Source organism: Mirounga angustirostris, unplaced genomic scaffold (genome assembly GCF_029215605.1).
Source record: "Mirounga angustirostris isolate CCGP_5_RB_7025 unplaced genomic scaffold, mMirAng1.0.hap1 SCAF_6, whole genome shotgun sequence".
In the NCBI taxonomy this organism is placed as follows: Eukaryota; Metazoa; Chordata; class Mammalia; order Carnivora; family Phocidae; genus Mirounga; species Mirounga angustirostris.
This window is the reverse complement of record NW_026991714.1, coordinates 122770864-122793761: the sequence shown is the minus strand read 5'-3', so window position 1 is coordinate 122793761 and position 22898 is coordinate 122770864. Positions and strand designations below refer to the sequence as shown.

Here is a 22898-nt window from a genome sequence, read left to right as displayed (position 1 = left end):
TGGACCACTTTTTTCTAACCTCCTTGATTCCATTTCTCCTGAATTCTCCTGCAGTCCAGTCCCCCTCCGCCGCTCCCCAGATATTTGATGGAGACTGTTTAAGTCCACAAACTTTTATGGAATGCACAATAATAATAATAATAACAAGGCAACTGAATTTCAGAGAGATTGCTTAAGGCCATTCACCTAGGACTGGGCAGGAGTCAAGAGTCTGAGGGAACTGGAGTGTATAGATAAATAAGTAATAGTATTTAAGATAAGACAAGGTTGCTTGCATTTGGGGTAAGAGCTGTCAGTCCCTGGGCGGGGGGTGGGTGGGTGGGTGTTATTTTCTGAGTACAAGCTGTGTGCCCAGCTCAGAGCTCCTTCTGGGGGACAGGAAGAGAGATCAAAAATTTAGAAGATGAGGTCCCTAGCCCCCACACAAAGACTAGCATTTAGTCTCCATCTCAGGACCTTGATTTTTATTTTGAAAACTTTACATCATCATTAGAGGAAATGATCTTTTAAATATTTCCCCAGTTCCATCCCCCAATACAAAGTTAGTTTTTGTATTTTCTCCTAATTTTTAACAACAGGTAGATGAGTTTTTTATTTTTTAATATAACATTTACCAATAATTTTGTTTATACCTCATGCTATTGGGTTTACAAGTAATTTTGTAAACTCTTTTTTACCTGTTTTGAAAGTACATTTCCCTGACTGCTCCTAGTCTTCACTGTTCTCATCTTCATGCTGTATACTATTCCCTCATGGCCATACCATATTTAGCCACTTTTCTGTTATTGCTCGATTCCAATTTTTTGTCATTATAAATAATGTGGCTATAAATATCTTTGTACATGTAGCTTTTTTCTTCTTTTAAATTATGTCCTTGGAATCAGTGCCCAGAAAGGGGATGACCAGGTCAAAGTGTTGACTGTTTTATAGCTCTTGCTATGGAAAGCCAGACTACAACTGAGAACATTTAACAGCTAAATGCAGCAACTTGAGGACTCCCAAGTCCTCACAGAAGTACTAGTTCTGTGGAACAGAAGTTCCTATATTTGGAAAGAATATTATATAGAATAAGCACTGATTGGCACCTATGAAGTATCAGGTTCGTGCTAGCAGGACACCTAGGGATGATGAGAGGCAGCCCCAGCCTTGGGGGGCACAGAAGTGGTGGCTTTCAACCTTTTTTTCCTCCTAGGGCACAAAATATTCAAAACTGCTGCACATCGAAGGGCAGACGCAGAATTTAGCAATTCCCCCAAATTCTGCAGGGACTCGAAACACTAACATGTTCTCTAATCAACAGAATCTAATCAAAGAGGGTGTATCTTTGGCTTTGATGAAGCAGGTGGCTGGTTCCTGGCTGTACCCCCATTCCTTTTTCTCAGATTCAAGAAAGAATGTCAGGATGCAAGGGAGTGAGAGGGATGTGTAGATAACATAAAGCCACTTTGATTTCTATAAACAAGCAAACCCTTCCCAGACATACACATTTGCGCTGTGACACAATTGGACAAGTAAGGTGATCCGTTTTTTTTTTATTTTTATTTTTTTAAAGATTGTATTTATTTATTTGAGAGAGAGAATGAGAAAGAGAGCATGAGAGAGGGGAGGGTCAGAGGGAGAAGCAGACTCCCCGCTGAGCGGGGAGCCCGACGCGGCACTCGATCCCGGGACTCCAGGATCATGACCTGAGCCGAAGGCAGTCGCTTAACCGACTGAGCCACCCAGGCGCCCCAAGGTGATCCGTTTATGTGTACGTCTGTGCAGAGGACTTCTCGGTAGGTATGCCAGGAACACAAGGAGACAGAGTTCTGTTTTTTTTTTTTAATTCATTTGCGACAGAATGAGAGAGAGAGAGCAGGAGCAGTGGGGAGAGGCAGAGGAAGAGGGAGAAGGGAGCCCGATGTGGGGCTCGATCCCAGGACCCTGGGATCATGACCTGAGCTGAAGGCAGACGCTTAACCATCTGAGCCACCCAGGCGCCCCTCAGAGCTCTGCTTTTAACAAATGCACTGAGCTTGTGCTCTGTGTCAAGCACCGTGCTAGGGCCCGGGTGCCAGTATGAATGAGTGCCAAGAAATCTATGAAGAAGCTAGACCCCAGAGAGGGTATGTGCATATTAAGGGTGGCCAATGTACTGCATTTGTTAGATACTAATGTGCCAGGCACTATTCTAGGCCCCGGGATACATCAAAACAGTGAAATACTTCTACCCTCATGGAACTGACGCTTAGGGGTGGGGATGGGACAAACAATAAGTAAAATATTAAGTATGTCACATGGTGATAAATACAGTGGAGAAAAATAATGTAGGGAAGGTGAGAGGGCAGTCGAGAGAGAAGGTTTTAAATAGAGTGCTCAGAAATGGTCTCACTGGTATGATGACATCTGAACAAAGAGAAAGCCATGGATGGCTGGGAGAGGAGCATTCCAGACAGAGGCCCTGCGGGGAGGCCCTGATGCAGGAGCCAGGCCAGTGTGGGGTGGGGGGCAGCAGGAGGATATGAGGTCAGAGAGGGAGTTGGGCCATTCTGTGGGTGGCCCTATAAGCATTTTAAGGACTTCAGCTTTACTTGAGTGGAGTGGAGACTCGGGACAGCGGGGGACGTCTGGCGTGGAGAATGCACTCAGGCCAGGATGGCAAGGAGCCCAGTTACAAAGCTGGTAGCAAGCTGGGAACTCAGGGTTTTGTCCTCAACCCGGGGGGGTCTTTCCATGCACTTAGCTCTTAGCCCATGCCAGACTTGAGGTCTGACCTGTTGGGACGGTCAGAACCTACAGCGAACTCCAGCCTGGAGGAAAGGTTTCTAGGCAAGTTTTGAAGTCGGATTCTAACACCGTTTGATGATCTCCTTAGCATTAGAAAAGTTCCAGTATGAAGTTCTCTAGCACGGGGAGCCCGGGCAGTGGTAATGTTACATCACTGACCAGCTGTGTGGCCTCCGGCAAGTCTTCTAACTCAGGCCGGCTCAGTTACTTCATCTGTGAAATAGGGCCAAATGCCCTGGCTGCTACATCGCATCAAATGAGATCATTCGAAAGCACCTTTTAACATCATTCTCTTTCACAAGCAGCGAAGGTGAAAAGGCAGTTGACCTCAGAGGGCTGAGTGAGCACGGCACTTCCAAACTCTGAGCCGGGCTTTGTCTCCGCCGCGGGGTGCCCGAACCTGCTCGGCTCTCCCCTAGCACCCACGGCGGGGCTGCGAGCCGCGGCGGCAGGCGCGGGGAAGGGGCGGGCGGGAGACGGTGCGGGGGCCGGGCTGCGGAGACGCGGGCCCCCCCCCGCCCCGCCCCCTGTGCGGGCGCGCCGGGCGCGGACAGGCCGTGGCCGGCGGGAGGTCGGGCGGGGCGGCGCGGCGGGGCGGAGCCGCCCCCGCCCCCGCGCGCTCCCTGCTCCCGCCAGCCCCAGGCTCCCGGGCCCGCGCCGCGCGCTCTTTCTCCGACAGCGCTCCGCCGGCTGTCCCGTCTGTCCCCGCGGGTCGCTTCGCCATGACCACCCAGCAGATAGTCCTCCAGGGCCCGGGACCATGGGGCTTCCGCCTCGTGGGGGGCAAGGACTTCGAGCAACCCCTGGCCATTTCCCGGGTAAGAGCGGTCGGGACGCGCAGGGGTCGGGGCGCACCCGGGCTGGGGAGCGGCGTGCCAGGAGGGCATCTGGGGGGCCGGGGCCCCGCGGGCGCTGCCGGAGACGGCGGTTAGGGAGCCCGGGCCCGAGCTGGCACGGCCGGGCGCATCCAGGGGCGCCTTGCGGCGAGCGCTCCCGGTGCGTCTCGGGCCCGCAGCCCCTTCGCCGCGGCGCCCCGGGGCGCGGCGAGCGGGCGGCGGCCGGGCGCGCAGTCCCGGTGTCCGCGCGCGAAAGAGGGAGCAGTTTGCGTACGTTCGCCGCGGAGGCGCTGCCCCGAGGGCAGGAGGGTCCCCGCAGATCCCGCACTCTGGAGGGTATCACTTCCCGGTTCTTCACAAGTGGCCGAGGGGCGTAAAGTAGATCGGAAGCAGCTGGAAAGACCTGGAAGAGGGGTGGAGTCGGTGGCAAGTTTCCCCGGGCCAGGTGTGATGAATTTCCGAAACAACTAGTTTTCCACTCCTTGGATTTACGCCATGACCAGGTCTCACCTCCCTCATACGTTTTGGAGAAAAGGCCGGATTTTTGAAACAAACAAGGCCAAATAAACCCTCTTGGACATTCCCCTCCTCCTGCAGAAGGTGGCCATGCCATATTTCTGCCTGGCGTTCCCAGAATATCAACCCAACAGCCGCCTTTCCCCAGGGATACTGGGTGGGGAGGGGTTCCTCCTTTGCGTGGCGTCGGTGGAGGGGTGGAGGGAGAGTGCTACTTGAAAACTTTTTAGACGGGCCTCCTTTCTTTGGGAAGGCCCAGGATCAATCTGAGATCACCAGGCCCATTACCCCCAAATAAGTCAGAAACCCCAGGGAGACTCAGACTCAGGGTTTGGAGGCCCAGGCTTTGGTCATCTCGTCTAGACTAACTAATGTCCCAGTGGGAGTTGCCCTATTCACTGCCTGCACCTAGAAGGCGGCCAATAAGCGTTTTCCGACTTAATGAAAAGGGGGAGCACCAAGCATTCTCTGGTGTCCACGGCCTGCGTAGAGGCCTGGTGTTCCACTCTTGGGGCCATCTGCTTGCTGAAGCTGACCCTAAACTTGCCTCCTCAGCCATCTGAACATCTCTTTGTTCTTAGTGGGGAGAAGGGAGAGAGAAGGGGAAGATCCCCATGGGGTTTTGTTTTGTTTTGTTTGCTTTTTTACTGAAATCCCAGTCTCCAGTAGCTGAAGGAATATGGTGGGAGGTGCAGGAGGCAAAGGAGTGGGGGCCTCTGCTTGGTTTCTCAGCCGTCCACGGTCCTAGCCACATTTCCTTCCAGGTGGGTCTAGCCCAGTGAGGAGGTCTTCTCTGACCATCGCATCCCCGAAGGGGGCAGGTGCCTCAGTTTTTAGGCCCTGTTCCCCATCTCTTCCACCTGCTGTCCTGAGGGGACTTCTTTGATTCTTCTTGCAGGTACATGCTGTCTTCCCACCCACCAGCCAAATTCTTCAAGTGTAGGTACTGTGCCTTCCCCAAGCTTGGCACACAGCTGAACCTGGCCGTCCCCAGAAAATGTTTACAGGCTTATTAATACATGCTTGTCCAGGGAAGGCACATTTAGACTCGCTTACCTCATAGTCCATTTGTCCTTGCTCTTTGTGTCTATAATTAACCTGTCAGCCCTTTCCACTTCTGAATTTACATATGACATGAAACCCTTTTTTAAGAAGTGGAGGATATACGGCCAATCTGGTAAAAGGGCAGTTACCGCCCATCATTTTAACGGCTTTAAAAAGTCCGTGCAAGTGGCACTGTGCAGGAATGACAACGTGGCGTGGAAACCACAACACTAAAATCACTGGTTTGTACCTTCATATGTTTCTTCATTGCCTTACCTGCACATGTTTAATGAGCATATATTGTGCAACGCCATGGGGTCCCAGATATGAGAGGACATAGCTCCATTTTCAAGGTGCTCATGGTCTAGTGAGGGAAGCTAATCTTTATAATGCCCTTGGCAGTTGCTTTAATTGAAAAGTGAAAGTGACTCAGAGGAGGTGACATTCTCATGCTCAAGGTAGTTCACTTGTTTCTTCATCTCATTCTTTTTTTTTTTTTTAAAGATTTTATTTATTTATTTGACAGAGAGAGACATAGTGAGAGCAGGAACAAGCAGGGGGAGTGGGAGAGGGAGAAGCAGGCTTCCCGCGGAGCAGGGAGCCCGATGTGGGGCTCGATCCCAGGACCCTGGGATCATGACCTGAGCCGAAGGCAGCCGCTTAACGACTGAGCCACCCAGGCGCCCCTTCATCTCATTATTTCTACATGGAAAGAACGTGTACCTCCTCACCTCCTGGGGTTGGGAAAGTGGTCATAAAGGGGCCTGCGGTGGTCGTTGGGATCTGATGGTGGTCTGGTTTCTGCTTCTTGAGCTGTACCTGGGGGTGAGCTTTCTACTGTCTGAGGCTTCCTCCTCTGTCTCTGCTATGGGGATAACCCCAACCACTGGCTGCGAGGTGAGGAACGTCAGAGTGCTCTGGAAACAGTGAACAAGAGTGAGGAGTTTGGAGCAGTGACAAAGAGATGCACACCTTCTGGTTGGTAGGTGTGCTACATTTATCATTTTGGGCAGATACACTTTCTGGTATGGTTTTATATATGTAGGCTTTGAGTCTCCACACCAAAGCAAACGATAAAATTAGGGGAGAGGAGTGCCTTTCATTTAAGTAACTATGTTTGCTTTCTCTTGCGTGAATTATTATGGCGTTGGCTCTAGTCTTTCGTTAAACTGCTAAAGCTCCTGAATCTGACTGTAATCTTGTGTACTTGAAATGGTTTCTTTTTTTTTTTTAAAAAGATTTTATTTATTTGACCGAGACACAGTGAAGAGAGGGAACACAAGCAGGGGGGGTGGGAGAGGGAGAGCAGGCTTCCCGCCAAGCAGGGAGCCGGACGCTGGGCTCGATCCCAGGACCCTGGGATCACGACCTGAGCCGAAGGCAGACGCCTAACGACTGAGCCACCCAGGTGCCCCAGATTGTTTCTTTTTTGAAATAAAAAAGTCGTAAAATATAGATGCAAAGCAAATTACTATAAAATAAATACCTGTACGATCCCCCACCCAGATAGAACATTGCCAGCACCCCAATAATAAATAGAACAAGCGCACCAGACATAATCTTATCCTGACTTATGATAATCAGTCTCCTTGTTTTTCTTTATAGTTTTATTACCTAAATATGCATCCTGAACACCATAGCTTAATTTTACTTGTTTCTGAGCAGAATCCTATAGGGCATATGTTGTGTGTGTAAGAGCTGCTTTCACTTCTCCTTGTTCTCATATGTGCTATTGTGATTAAATTTCAATCCAGGTTTTCAGCTTTAAATGGACGTAAACCAACTTTCTTCCTTTTCCCAGTTTCTCACTTAAGGCCCCTACCTCGGACTCCCTGACGATCTAGCCACACATTTGCCTCTGTCCCCTGAGATTTTTTTCTCTGTCACTTCTTGCTCCAAATCTACAGTTGTTCATCTCCTTGAGTTTTTGGGGTGTGTGTGTGTGTGTGTGTGTGTGTGTTTTTCCCCATATCAATTTCTTATTTCCTCTAGTTGCTTTCAAGGGAAGCCTTCAGAGAATCCACACCAGGCCAAAATTGCCGCTCAATTTATGTTGACTGTTTTTCTCTCCCAGCAACTGACAAAAGACAGGAAGGGGTGGGGCCAGAGATAAGGGGGTGCTCTTGGTGGGAGAAGCTGTCATTTGCCTCTTGAGTAAGCCTTCGCTAAGAGCAGTGTGATTTTATGGGGAATGCTGTGCCCTTTGCTCAGGTATCCTAAGCTAAGCTTAATAATGGATACTTTGTAGCCAGGGGTTCTTTTCTGATTTTTAAGAGTGTTATCTTTCAGATCCAAGTAGATTTCTATCATGTCCTAAAGGTGGAAAGAGGAGGGCCTGCGTGCCAAATTGTGAAAGGCAAGAAGCGTCCATAAAGGCTCGTTATGCATTAACGTCCCTGATGGGGATGGAGGACTGGTTTTGTACCCTTTGATATGAGGGCCTACTCTTTGTTGTTAAAAAGTGTTCCAGGGCGCCTGGGTGGCTCAGTTGGTTAAGCGACTGCCTTCAGCTCAGGTCATGATCCCAGGGTCCTGGGATCGAGCCCCGCATCGGGCTCCCTGCTCTGCGGGGAGCCTGCTTCTCCCTCTCCCACTCCCCCTGCTTGTGTTCCCTCTCTCGCTGTGTCTCTCTCTGTCAAATAAATAAATAAAATCTTTAAAAAAAAAAAAAGTGTTCCAGCATTAGGCATAAAGGCACTGGTTGTACCTTCAACTATGAGTTGATTAAGAAAACCTGTTAGGAATTCAGAAATGTTTTCAGATGAATTTGTGTTGTTATTCATCTGTGAATATCTGTGTTAAGATGACTCTTGTGTTGATCACAGGAGCCTCAGTTTACACTTGAAAGATTGTGCAAGAAATATTTATTTGACCAGCTTGTGATAATGACCATAGTTAAAATGTATATAGGACATTTTTTTTTATGCCAGGCACTGTTCTATGTGCTTAATATATTCCCTCAGTAATCCTTACATGTATCTTGTGAAGCAGATCTAATTAAGACACCCATTTTGCAGTTGAGGAAGCTGAGGGATGGAAGTGTTCAGTACTTGGCCTGCTTCATACAGTAGTAAGTGATGGAGCTGGAATTCAGCTGACTGGTCTGGCTTCAGAGCCCATGGCCTTAATCTCTATTCCTAATAACCACTTCAATAGCAGTTAACATTTCTTGAATGCTCACTCTGGGCTGCGTGTGCACTTGCGTTATCTTCTGTGCTCCCCACAACCCATGACACAGATACACAGGACACTCAGTAAATTGCAGAGCTGATTCGAAATGAGACAGACTGGACCCCAGGCCAGCTTTAACCACTCTCTTCTGCCTCTTGATAATCCCCGACTGTCTGTATTTCATTGGTGGTAATCGTGGCACACAGCTCAGCTCCAGGAAATGCTAATGGTACAGGGACGATATGAGGGGTAGCGGGGACCCTCTTGGGCTCCTTGCCCCAGAGCCTGCTGTACCCATGAGGGTTGGCTGTGGGGGCCTTCCAGTTGCCCTGTGGCCTCCGCCCGAGTGCTCCTGGAGCTCAGAGCATCCCAGGGAGCAGCACCTCCCCTCCCAACTCCCCTGCAAAGCCAGAAGCCGTGGCCCCACCTGCAGGAATTGACGGTCCAGCTGTGGGATTCCATGCCCACATGGACAGTGGAGAACAGAAGCGCAGAGGATTTGGAGGATTAGAGGAAGCCTGCCAGTTTGGGTCGGAGGAGATTTGGGGGCAATTTTTGGGTCAAATGCAGATGACTAGGGATAGACAGATCCAGCTTGCCCAGCCGGTGATGGGCCTGGAAAGTGGCAGCCAAGCCAAGGCCAAAATGAAATGTACCCATGAAAGCCAAAGGGAAAAGGAAGTAGTTTTTGTATGGCACTTAGCGCCCTGTGTGATTGTTGACTTTGCTGTTTGCCTTATTGTGGGTGAACTGGAATGCTTAGGCCTGCAGTGTACTTTCATGGATGTGGTACACCGCCTTCTTGGTAAATGCCGTAAACATTAAGAACAATTTCCTGAATAACACTGTGGTCTTGAAGGAGCGCAGGTTCTTGACCAAGGACTCAGGACCCAACTTTTATACATATGACTACTCATATATCACATGAGACACCAAGGACACAGGTATGACCTATGGAAGATAAAGATGTCTGAAAGGCTTACAGATGGATCAAATTCAGATGGTGCTGCAATGATTTATGTCCGTTTCTTTTTAAAACAGATTATAAAAAATTCTGAAGCTGAACATACCCATACCCTATGAGCAACAATTCTGCTAGTTAAATACTCCATAGAAGTGTGTCCATATGGGCACCAAAAGACATGTCAAGAGTTTCCAAAGCAGCATTATTCACAATAGCCCCAAAATCAAATAATTTCCATGTCTAACAACAGTAGAGTGGATAAATAAATGGTAGTGTAGTTATGGGATATAAGACACCAACAGGAATTCCAACTATGCAAATGACATGAATGAGACAGACACATGCTGTGTCGAGAGAAAGAAGCCAGATGGAAAAGGGTAAATACTGTGTGATTCCACTTATATAAAATTAATCAGGCAAAACTAACCCATGTGTTAGAAGTCAGGGTCAGAGGTTAGTGAAGGGAAGGAGACAGGAAGGGCCTTCGGAAGTTCAGTTGTGTTTCTTTATCTAGTGCTGGGTTCACGGGTGTTCTCCCTGTGTGCGAATCTGTCCAGCTGCGTATTTATGATTTGTACACTTTTCTGTATGCGTGTTATACTTCAATTAAAAGTTTCCATAAAAGCCTTCATGCTTGTTACAAAAAAATCAACATAAAAATGTGGAAGGCATACCGTAAGAGCTTCCCCAGTCCTCCTTCCCAGAGGTAAACACTGCCAACAGTTTGCTGCAAAACTTTTCAGACTTCTTTCCCCACTCATGTAACATTTTTATTTATTTTTATTTATTTTTTTATTTTTTTAAGATTTTATTTATTTAAGAGAGAGAGAATGAGAGACAGAGAGCACAAGAGGGAAGAGGGCAGAGGGAGAAGCAGACCCCCTGCTGAGCAGGGAGCCTGATGAGGGACTCGATCCTGGGACTCCAGGATCATGACCTGAGCCCAAGGCAGTCACTCAACCGAGCCACCCAGGCGCCCTCATGTAACATTTTTAATATCGAAGTACCATATCATAGTAACTTACATGTCATGTGGATGTCATTGTTTTGTACTTTCTGCCTTATTTTTACTGCAGCAGATAAAGAGTTAAAGACATCTTGATGCCCTGGGGAGATGCAGTCTCAGAATCACACTCTGTCTTGTCCATTCCTTAGCTCTGTGTCAGCGCCCTCACTGGTGGGGTAGGGATAATAGTACTTGTCTTCAAAGGTTGTGGTGAGGATTAAGAGGATGTGCAGAGAGAGCCTAGTGCTGTGGCCAACACCTAGAAGGCATCAGGATGCAGTGGAACTATTAAAAAAATACCGGTGGTGATCTGCTGTGCATTGAGTGCTTATTACGTGCCAGACACTGTTCTAAATTCTCCTCCTCCCAACAACCTAATGAGGTTCATGCTATTATAAATTTCATTTGATAAATGAAGAAACTGAGGTGTAGAGAGCAACTTGCCCAAGGTTGCATGTTTAGTCAATGGTTAGGCTTTGGGTTATGGGTGGTAATTCTTTTTTTAGATTTTATTTATTTATTTAACAGAGAGAGAGACACAGCGAGAGAGGGAACACATGCAGGGGGAGTGGGAGAGGGAGAAGCAGGCTTCCCGCAGAGCAGGGAGCCCGATGCTGGGCTCGATCCCAGGACCCTGGGATCATGACCTGAGCCGAAGGCAGACGCTTAACGACTGAGCCACCCAGGTGCCCCATGGGTGGTAATTCTTGAAGTGATTTAAAAACACACGGCAGGGCGCGGGGGTTGTGCCCAGCTGGCTTAGTCGGTAGAGCATGTGACTCTTGATCTCGGGGTTGTGAGTTTGAGTCCCATGTTGGGTGTAGAGATTACTTAAAAATCTTTAAAAAACAAAACAAAACACATGGGGTCCATAAGGGCTTGTTTGAGAGATTTGGTGATTTCTTGACAAATTAGGGTATTCTATTTTTTTTAACTCATTTTTAAGTATATTCCTCCCAAAGAAATGATGTGTGGTCTTTCAGACTAGGAGAGCAGTCACTTCGACTGCCATTCCTTAGTGTGAGTAGCTTCCTTTGACACTGAGCGGGAAGCAAAGCTGGATTTTGGCACAGCTCATCTACAAGCTCCTGAACCCTACTGTATTGCTTTGTTTTGTTGATTAAATGGTTACAGAGTAACCAAGAACATTTTGAAACATTCTTGGGGATTTTCAGGCGAACCTGTATAAGCTCATACAGCTTCTGTGGCTATACTCTAGCTTTAAAAAACAAATTGAGTCAAAAGTCTGACTCAAGAGAGTTAAAAATTCCACACCTAAATGGCATATTGCAGGGTTGGATGCTGCTCTGTTGCCCAACGCAGAATCTTTTAAATTTATGTTCTGCTTTGATATGGCCATTAAATCAATGAAGGTTGACCCTAAAGACACATGGCATTGAGTTTGAACTTGAATTCCAACTTACCTTATACCAGTCTTGTTTTATTTATTTATTTATTTTAAAGATTTTATTTATTTACTTGACAGAGAGAGACACAGTGAGAGAGGGAACACAAGCAGGGGGAGTGGGAGAGGGAGAAGCAGGCTTCCCGCCGAGCAGGGACCCCGATGCGGGGCTCGATCCCAGAACCCTGGGATCATGACCTGAGCCGAAGGCAGACGCTTAACGACTGAGCCACCCAGGCGCCCCTCCAGTCTTGTTTTATATAAATGCTGAATTAGATCATTATTTATGCCATCTCACCTACTTGTAAGAAGAATTTAAGGTGATTTCCAACATGTACTTAAAATATTTCAATGCAAAAACACACATAATAAGATTTTTTAAAAAATTGGAACATAGTAAAGGAAAGAGATGTGCCAGGACCTTTAAATCAGGTGGTTTCTGTAATGGCACCCCACATTGAGTTGTAAGGGTTCTGGCCAAGGCAAAATAGCAACCATGTTGAGTGATTTAACATCTGGAATGAAATTACTTTTACAGTATGCAATTTGCATATCACCTTCAAGGTGTATATATATATATATATACACCTTTTTTTTTTTTTTTACTGTGTTTTGGTTAGAGATAAAGAAAGACTTTCAAGGGCCTTCTACATCTCTTAATAGAAATGTAAGTCCTTGAGGTTGTTTCTGGAGGAGCTAAGATTTTAGAGTCTAAGTATTTTTGTTTACCTTATAACTTCATTCAGGGAGAAAGCTTCAGGGGAAGGGGTAGTCAACATCCCTCTTGAAGTTTCCAAACCTGGTGAGCATCAGCATTTTCTGGGAAGCTTTACAAAATATATAGATTCCTGGAATCTGTGTCAAACCTCTTCAGCAGATCTGAGGTGGGGTGTAGAGATCTATTTAAATTTTTAAAAACCTCAGGGGATCTGATGACTCACCTGCTTGGGAACAGTTGCCTCATCGTTGCAAATACCAGAGTTCTCCTGAGTTAATGGTGAGCTGGGTCCGTTTCTGGCCTGAAGCGTAGATGCCAATTCCAACGGGCAAGGGTAACAGTGTTCTCTGGACATTCAGGAAATTACCCTATATTCCTGTCCACAGGTAACAGAACCTTCTGAGTAGAGACAGTTTTCCCCTTAGGGAAAAAAGGCTCTGCCTCAAAACTTTTTAACCTAATTGACAAATATTTGGTGAAAATTCCTTCTCTGTCAAAAGGACGATAATTTATCATCCAGACTGGAACACTGGTAAAAGTGAAATGGGGTGCTTTTCCTAATGAAGCTAGGAAAATATGTGAGTGTCCTGGGCAAACCAGGGTGTCTCATGATCCTAGTCATAAAACATTTCTACTTTTAATTTTGCTTTACATAGCTTTCAAACTAAGCCAGACACATTGGCGTGAAGGGGTCAGGAGGCAACACAAATGAATTTTGTTTGAGGATGAGGTAGTCAGAAAATTAAATTAATAGCTGCAGGAGTGGTTGGTGGTTTCTGTAATTGCATACTACATTGAGCTACGAATTTTCTGATGATCGATCTGGTACAGCAATGTTCCTGTGTCCTGGGCAATCGAGCGAGGTGGGGGCTGTGCTAAATGAAGGGAGAGCCGATGCCTTATCGTATCTAAGAGGGCAGAGGCTCCTCAGCCAGTGCTGATTGCTTAGGTCCAGAATTGCCAGGTTTTTCACAAGCTGAGGATGTAAGCGTTTGTGTGAAATTTACCAATATGTAAATATTGGCAAGTTTTCCTTTGTTTGTCAAAGTACAATCTTTTTAGAGAATAACAGGGTTCTTACCCGGTGTCGGGGTTTGTGTGAACACCTCCAGCCTCAACCCCTTTCTCTCCTTGTACTTGCTGTGCTTCACCTTCACCCACGCCCGCCCACATGCCGTTCCTGTAACTTGGCGCGCTCTTTCCCACCTCCTGTAGCACCTTTACACAGTTTTAAGCAACACCTCCTCTTGGGAGTCTTCCCTGATTCCATCTTTAGGCTCCCATGGCCTCTTGCTTCCTGGCTAGCCCAGCACGCACCAGCTATGGTACATGCCTGTCGCCCCCAGGAGATTGTGAGCACCTTGATGGTGGGCACCATCCTTTTCAGACCTGTATCCCAGTGCCTTATGTGGTTCCCAGAATCTTACAAACAGTAGCTCGTATTTCTGGAGCTTGACAGTGTGCTCTGCCTGAATCATTTTATGTAATCCTCGTAACAGCCATCCGATGTCAGGACTGTTATCCCCCCTGTGTCCTAGATGAGAAGAGGGGGCATATCCTGCCCAAGGACACTTAGCTCACAGGTGGCAGAGACAGGACTTGAACCCTGGCTGTCTGACTTCAGAAGCCACATCTTAACGCGCGACACTCTCTTTCAGGATGTACTTAAGGAATGACTGATGAACGAATGAAGGAGAAAGAGAAAATGGGAACAGAGAAGGGAGAAAATAGAAACCTGCCATTACCACAGAGAAGCCAGCGGGTGGGCAGTACCTTCAGTTCTAACAGCCATATATTTAGTTATTTGGCCGTAAATTGAAGAAAGTGGGAGAGCTACATCATAGTCCTATTCTGCACCGTTTAGAAGTGAAATTAAACTCCTCAAAAACCTTCTTGTGTTCTCAGGAGTCTGGCCGGAAGGCTGTAAAGATGCATTAGGACCTTGGGGCGCCTGGGTGGCTCAGTTGGTTAAGTGACTGCCTTCGGCTCAGGTCATGATCCTGGAGTCCCGGGATCGAGTCCCGCATCGGGCTCCCTGCTCGGCGGGGAGCCTGCTTCTCCCTCTGACCCTCCCCCCTCTCATGTGCTCTCTCTCTCATTCTCTCTGTCTCAAATAAATAAATAAAATCTTTAAAAAAAAAAAAAAAAAAAAAAAAAAAAAAGATGCATTAGGACCTTGCAGTATCGGGTGGTTGTACGGGCTGGCCTCTGAGCAAAGCGTGTGCCTTGGGAGGGCCGAAGGGCGAGAGAGACGGAAGTGAATTCTGCAGGTAACGGCAGGTTGTTCAGCAGTGGAAGTCGTGCCTATAACCCCATGGTTCTCATGCAGCAAGAATTGTGTTATATGGTCTCTGGGGAAGAAAGCCGGAAGTGGGTTTTGGAGGATGTCCATTGAGCTCATGGATCTGTTTCTCTGGAGGAGCGTATGGGATTTCTTTTTTAGACGTTGAAGCTGACTCCATTATGAGCCGGTTCTAATGGAATTTGATGATCTGGAGGAAATTAGAACAGACAGTGTGGGACACTGGGTTAAGTGGGTGGGCTCCAGAGCCCACCAGCTGTGTAGCTGCCTGCAAATGGCTCTGACCCCTGTTCCTTCACTCCCTCCTCTGCAACGATGCAGATCATCACTAGCACTGCATGAGGACGGGTCCGGGGAGCCTCGCCAGATACTTAAACTGTGCCCGGCACGTAAGAAGTGCTTAGTAACTGACGGCTGTGATTACGGTTATGATTGTGATGAACAGTGAGTGTGTCGTGAGGATTGGCGCCCCTGTTGAGGATGGGGACGAACCAGTATTGGAGAAGCAGGGGTCTTCTCCCTGAGGCCCCTTCCAGGGCCATGTTCTGATTTGGGTATTTTGACAAGGTGGGGTTACAGGGCCTTGCCCGGTACAGAGCCGTTGAGATGATTGTCCTGGGGCGGGTGGGGGGAACGACACACCCAGCCTGTGGCAGGGGTGGTGACAAGAGTTCCTTGTGCAGAAGGCCAATGCGGGGATGCAGAGGAGTCGCCTTAGATCTGGATTTCTCTTTGGCTCTGGCAGTTAGGTTGGGAGCATCTGCTTGTGGCCTCTTGGTAACAGAAAGGGGATGGGATTTGGAATGAGGGGGTATGGTTTCAAGTTCAGGCTCAAGCCTTTAGCTCTGAGAACTTGAATCAGTCACTGCTTCTCTGAATCTTGATTTCCTCATCTGTGACGTTATCTTATATGTTGGTGGTGAGGTCGTCAAATGGGAGATTGTATGGGAAAGGGCTTTAGTATTGTTTAAATCCCATTTTTTTAATCCAAAAGAAGATGGCTCAGAGAATGTGAACTTAATCTGTTTCTGTGAGATTCCATCGGAGTCCCAGCAGATCATATTGTCTTGTAACTTTCTGAGATTTCCTTTGGCTTCCCATACGTTTGGCTTAAAAAAAAAAAAAAAAAAAATGGGATGGCCAGGCCTCGGTTACTCAGGCTTGGGACTCTTAAGGCTGGTTCTAGCTTGTCCAGGACATGCCGGGATGTACTTAACAGAAATGCCTCTCGCACGAGACAGTTTGAACCAATGCTGGAAATTCCAGAGTTCTTAGCAGCTGAGCATATGAAAGGAGAAGAAACTTCTGTTTCTATTTTCTCAAGCTTTTCCCTCCCCACTCCACCCTTGTCTCATCATTTTAGTTTTGTGGGTGGTCACGTTCCAGAATAGTGATGTTGAGGGAAATGATTATTTGATTCGTTTTGAAATCGTCATTTCTGAACAGGTATAATGAAGCAGCATGATTTTATATTCACAACGCTAGATATTTTAGATTCAGTCATTCATTGGACAAATATTTATTGAGCACCTACTATGTGCCAGGCACCAGGGATACCACAGTGCAAAGGGCAGACAAAATCCTGCCCTCCCACACCTTACTGTTTAGTGGGCCCTCAGACATTAAATAAACAAACCCACAAAATAGATTTATAAACCTAATGTGACAAGTGTCATGAGGAAGAAGGACAGTGTTAAAAGGAAGGTGGGGATCTACCTTAGACTGGAGGTCAGAAAAGGCCTCTCTGAAAGTGGTCCTTTAAGTGGGACCTGAAGGAAGAGACAAAGTTAATTAGAAAGAACTAAGGCAGGCCCTGGAGCTAGAGCTCAATTGGGGGTGGGGGAGGGTGGTGGCATGACGAGGGTGAGGAAGGAAGTCTGGTCTTTATGGGCCTTGTTAATGATTTTGGATTTTATCCTAAGGGCACTCTTTAACGCTATTAGATTTCACACTAATAGATTTCACACTATTAGATTTCATGATAGATGGGTTCCATCAGGCTGCAGTCTCCCGAGATAGAATTTGCCAACAGAATTATTGCCAGTCCCAAACAGAGTAATGCTTAGGGTCTTTTCTTGTTTTGTTTTGTTTTAAAGTAAAGCCCTATGCCAAACATGGGGCTCGAACTCATGACCCTGAGATCAGAAGTTGCATGCGCGAACCAACTGAGCCAGCCAGGCACCTCGCTTAGGACCATTCCATTCCATTCCATTCCTTTTATTTATTTATTTATTTATTATTTTTATTATTTTTTTTTAAAGATTTCATTTGTTTGAGAGAGAATAAGAGAGGGAGAGAGCACAGAGGGAGAAGCAGACTCCCCACTGAGCAGGGAGCCCAATGCAGGGCTCGATCCCAGGACCCCAAGATCATGACCTGAGCCAAAGGCAGATGCTTAACTAATTGAGCCATCCAGGTGCCCCTACTTAGGACCATTTTTAAAACAAGGGGTGTATATGGTTCTTTAGAAAAAAGTGAAATATACATGAAGTCACACCAAATCAGTCTTCTCAGGGAGAGGGGCAAAAAATGAATTTGTTTCAGTGTATGTACGGGTTCATCCAGGGACTGACTCTGCCCTACGGACTGAGAGGAGAACAGCCTGCCCTTGCCTGGATAAAAGGTCTTTTCCCAGTGGCTGGATGAGAAAAAGGTCTGAACCTTGGATCACGGGCTCTTGCTTTTTATTTATTCATTTATTGTGTGTGTGTATTTTAAGATTTTATTTATTTGACAGAGAGAGAGAGCACAAGCAGGGGGAGCAGCAGAGGGAGAGGGAGAAGCAGGCTCTCTGCTGAGCAGGGAGCCCAATGTGGGGCTCGATCCCAGGACCCCGGGATCATGACCTGAGCCGAAGGCAGACTCTTAACTGACTGAGCCATCCAGGTCCCTCGTGTCTGTGTGTGTGTGTGTGTGTGTGTGTATGTTTTAAAGATTTTATTTATTTTATTTTTTAAAATATTTTATTTGAGAGAGAGTGAGCGAGCATGGGTGGGGGGCCAGGGCAGAGGGGAAGGGAGATGCAGACCCCCCCCCCACTGAGCAGGGAGCCCACTGCAGGGCCGATCCCACGATCCCGAGATCATGACCTGAGCCGAAGGCAGATGCTTAACCAACTGAGCCACCCAAGTGCCCATTTATTTTTATTTTTTTTTAAGGTTTTATTTATTTATCTATCTGACAGAGACACAGGGAGAGAGGGAACACAAGCAGGGGGAGCAAGAGAGAGGGAGAAGCAGGCTTCCCGCCGAGCAGGGAGCCCGACGCGGGGCTTGATCCCAGGACCCTGGGATCATGACCTGAGCCGAAAGCAGACGCGTAATGCCTAAGTCACCCAGGCGCCCCCCAAGTGCCCCTTTAAAGATTTTATTTTTAAGTAATCTCCACACCCCATGTGGGGTCGAACTCACAACCCCAAGATCACAACCCTGAGATCAAGAGTCGCATGCTTCACCAACTGAGCCAGCCAGGCTCCCCAGGGGCTTTTGCAAAGACAGATCTCTGGTAAACAGATGATGGGAACGCCAGAAAGGAAGGTTAGGAGGTCAAGATCTCTGCACCGGCTTCCACATCCTGCTACGTTCCAGAAGAGTTTTGCCTGACGAAGTCATAGCACGTCTGAGCCGGAAGGGACCCCAAGGATCAAGCCATCCCCTTACTTTATGGGGTCAGGGAGCTGATGGGGGGCCTGGCCCATGACAGTAGCATCACACCAGCTGCCTCCGAAGGGGCCAGACGCAGGGAATACCACAATGCAAAGGGCAGAGTGGTGAGGGCTGATTAGAAACCGTGGCTGCTGGAAACGGCATCCGATATGGAGGCCTAGAGTGTAAACCTTGTGTTCCAGTTTGGTGCCTCAAGGGGCTTCCTACCCATGGTTCAGCTTTGTGCAGACACCCAGGTGTTCACAAGATCTTCCCCAGTTGGCTCCAAGGGATTGGGGCGGGGGGATCGGGACCCTGTGAGCACTGGGAGTCTGTGTGTGTCACCACCATTCTCCTGGGGGGCTTGCAGTCCCATCAAGGAGAGTCGTTGAATATCAAAGTGATGGACCAACACTGGGATGATAGTAGTATTTTTAGTATCGCTTGGTTTAGAAAATACCTAGTAGCAAAAAATTACTCTGTGGTTAGTACTACTGCAGAATGAGTGTGTACTTCATTCATTGCAATAGCCTCTGTCGTTCACTTGAAAAACAGCTGTACATCTGTGTGTGAAGCGTGGTATTTCTTCTGTCCGCGTGTAACGCCCAGCAAGCAGATGGGTTTCACAGCCCACCGCAGTAATTGACTGGCTTTCCCCAAGCATTGGTGGCCCATAAATTTGAAACTGCTAATTCAGAAGATTTGGCCTGCAGAAAACCAGCCACCTATAAAAAAAAAAAAATATATATATATATATATATATATATACACACATATATATAGGGGACGATCCTAATCATAATCAACTTCTCCGGTGGGAGGAGATGGACCAGTGTGAGAATATTAAAATATTCTTCGTTGCTGTTTTGTTTTGTTTTTTTCCTTTTTAACTAGGCTCCATGCCCAGCGTGGAGCCCGACACAGGGCTTGAACTCATGACAGAGATCGAGATCTGAGCTGAAATCAAGAGTCAGATGCCCAACCAACTGAGCCACCCAGGTGCCCTGGTGTCAATTCTTCTTTAATTGTTTGGTAGAATTCTCCCCTTTATTCCTTTTTTTAATTACAAGACTAATTCAAGATCATTGTAAAAAAAACACACTACAGAAATGTGTAACTGTGAACAATTTTATGTGCAGTGTTCCAATTTTTTTCTGTGCTTAAATAATAAGATTTTTATAGAAATAGGCTGTTGCCGTACATAATGTTCTCTACATATGTATGTGTTTTTAATGTACTTGGTAACTTATTTTAGGTTCTGGGTTTAAGTGTTCTGGATCCTGGCTCTGTAAATATACTAGTTGGATTGCTAGTAATATAGTGATATACTAGTTGGGTGATCCCAGGTAAATCACAGATCTTTCTCAGCCTCCATGTCCTGGTCTCTAAAATAGGGACTGATATGTGTCCTTTCTTAGAAGGTTGTTGTAAGAACCCAATGACATTGTACATAGAAAAGGACTCTTTGTGACCCGTAATGTGTTATGTGGATCTAAAGGATTGTTATTATTGAAACTTATGGTTTCCGCCCTTTTTACTTTTCAGATGCTCTGATCCACATCAGTGAATACTTGCCCCAGTGGTAACTTACTCAGTGGTTTCCTTGGAGACAAAGAGTAACTGACCTGCTCTTTCTTTTTTTCCAGGTCACTCCCGGAAGCAAGGCTGCGATAGCTAACTTATGCATTGGAGATGTGATCACTGCCATCGATGGGGAAAACACCAGCAGTATGACACACCTGGAAGCCCAGAACAAAATCAAGGGTTGCACAGACAACATGACTCTCACAGTCACCAGGTAAGGCCCCTGGAAACGCTCTGTCCTCGACTGGAGGCTGCATGTGAGCACGTCGGCCCCACCTGTCTCAGATGCGCTGGAGCCCCAGCTCCGCGTGCGCTGCGGACAGGCCCAGGCCGGCGGATCTATGGGACTGGGATTTCCCCAGGTTGCCCTCTTTTCTCTCGAATTTTCCCAGTGCTTTCTTATAGTGTGGGTGTCTTTCTCTAGGAGCTCTGCATTTTCACTTGCTCCAACACGACCAACCAAAACTTTGAAGAAGTAAAATTAGTTAAGTATTGTCAGGTAAAATGAAATGAAAATTTCTTCCTGGAAACCACTGAGAACGTACTGAGGATGCTGCTCGTGTTACCCCACACCAAGCAGGGGTAGGCACCCGGAGGTTACAGTAGCAGAGAAAGACGGCAGTCCCTTACTCGGAATGCTGCCTGTGAGCTTAAGTGCACTACAAGAAAGGAGAGTTAAGTGTTCTCAATGGGTTGCCGTGTGAGGAGAGGGCATTGGGAATTGGAACTGGGGTAGAGTTCCCATTCTGCTTCCATTTAGTCTTGGAGGGGTCCTGCAAGGGCATGATTTCAGGAGAGCTTTGGTTTAACCTTTACTGGCTCCCTCTTTCCTGTTGGATCAAGTGCACATTCTTTGGGGCACCTGGGAGGCTCAGTCGGTTAAGCATCTGCCTTCGGCTGAGGTCATGAGCTCGGGGTCCTGGGATCGAGCCCCACATTGGGCTCTCCGCTTGGCAGGGAACCTGCTTCTCCCTCTCCCTCTGCTGCTCCTCCTGCTTGTGCTCTCTCTCTCTCTCTCTCTCTCTCTCTTTCTGTCAAATAAATAAATAAAATCTTTTAAAAAAAAATTCACATTCTTCATTCTGCTCTTCTGTTAACCTGCTGTTTAATGCCATTAACTTTAGCCTCTACTGCTCTTCATCATGAACCCATTGTTCAGGTTCTTATCTATGAAATAGCTTTATAACTTTTTCTACCTTCTGCCACAGGACTGGCAGGAGGTCCGAATATTTGTATACTTCAGAGCCCTGGCTCCATAGGAGGTGCACCTTTTTTTTTTTTTTTTTTAAGTAGGCTCTGCACCCAACATTGGACTTGAACTCATGACCCTGAGATCAAGAGCCAGCCAGGTGCCCCACACCATTTTTTTCTATCCCCTCAAAAGCACATCTGTCCCTTATTCTCATCTCCATTTCGGTCTGAGTCCAGACCTTTTCCAAGACATTCATTCATTCTTTTTTTTTTTTTTTCCTACTCATTTGCCAGTGAATTCAATGGGTGTCTCTTGTGTCAGTCTGGTACCATGCTTGGCTCTCTGACCATACAGGATAGGCATAAATATTCTCTTGCTCTTGGAGAGGGAAAAAACTACACTAATGAAAGCCAGGACTAGACTGAGGTTGTTGCTGTGTGATCAGTACAAAGAAAGCCTTTGCATGCTAAAGAAGAGAGGCATCCGTTCTATTTGAGCCAGCCATGCTTCACGAAGAATAAGTTGGTTACCTGGTCTGGCTCAAGAACACTGGGAGAGGGAGAGGAGAAGCTCGGTCCATCCTGACCAAGGTGGGGCAGCATGAGGCTGCTCAGGAGTGGGGAGTGGGGAGCAGGGAGGAGGCCAGTGGGCTGGGGGCCGCGACACAGCGTAGTAAGAGAGGGTGAGGCTGGAAGAGGTCTCAGCCGCATGGGAATCCCCTCGGCGCTGAGTGCGGGCCGCCATCGGACAAGAGGTCATCAGATTGGCAAACGGGGGAAGGTGGGCTGCAGAGCCCTAGTTCAGAGGCCAGCAGTCAGGCAAGAGGGGGCCTTTTCTGGATTTTAGTATATATTATTTAGCATGAACGAAACAACAGCTTTGGCAATCTGTTGCAGATCTGAACAAAAAATCTGGTCTCCCCTGGTGACAGAGGAAGGGAAGCGTCATCCATACAAGATGAATTTAGCCTCTGAACCCCAAGTAAGTACTTGTTCACCATTGCCTCCACTGCTCCTGCCTTCTCTGCCTTCCACATGGCTTAGCACACCCCCGATTCTCCGGCCCTGGAGGCCTGGGCCGAGGCCAGGAGAGCCCACTGCTGACACCGCGGGGACCTGGCTCCTGTTCGCTCCTTCCCGTAAGGGAGTGCGGGGCAGACAGAGCTGGAAAGCCCCCGGGCAGGGTCGCTGGGACTGGACACGGTGCAGGGGAAGGGATACAGGAAGTGGGAGGACGCCTTCCTGCACGAAATAGGGTGGCAGCACCGCGGTGACATCAAGGAGCTGGCTCAGCTCACTGTGGATTTCAGATCCACGCGAATCAAACCGGGGAGAAAACAAGTGTTAGGTCCTGAGGCCTGGAGCCAAGAGGCAAGACGTGATGGTTACCTCGCCTTTCCTCCCTGTGCCCTGCTCTCTGGTTTCCACGAGCCTTCTGGTGGAACTCTCTCATCTCTGTAGAAGTGAGACTTCTGGTGAGACCCTAAAGTCTCAGAATAAAGTGGCAGTTCAGACTGAGACCGTGATAGGCAGTCAGTGTCCAATTTGTCAGCCAAACAGAATTTCTGAGGACAGGAGACTCTCTGAAGATCCCATATTTGTAAACAAGTCTCGCAGTAGTTAGATTACAAGTGATTTTATTTCTTTCTTCCTTAATTGCATCTCCTAAATTACCTACAATGAATGGGTATTCTTTTGAAATAAGGGGAGAAAACTTTAGCATGTTTGAACATCTTCATAAAATTTCTCAT

General features: G+C 47.4%; 1 protein-coding gene across 1 annotated transcript in view; it reads left to right on the top strand.

Annotated features, from left to right (window-relative positions):
* Positions 1-3355: 3355 nt before the first annotated feature.
* The window catches only part of PDLIM1 (PDZ and LIM domain 1), a 48570-nt gene continuing 29027 nt past the window's right edge, over positions 3356-22898 (top strand). The window contains exons 1-3 of the mRNA XM_045878468.3: positions 3356-3584; positions 20019-20170; positions 22045-22129. Coding sequence (XP_045734424.1) covers positions 3489-3584; positions 20019-20170; positions 22045-22129 — 333 coding nt within the window. The 5' untranslated portion in view covers positions 3356-3488. The remainder of the gene's footprint in view (positions 3585-20018; positions 20171-22044; positions 22130-22898) is intronic.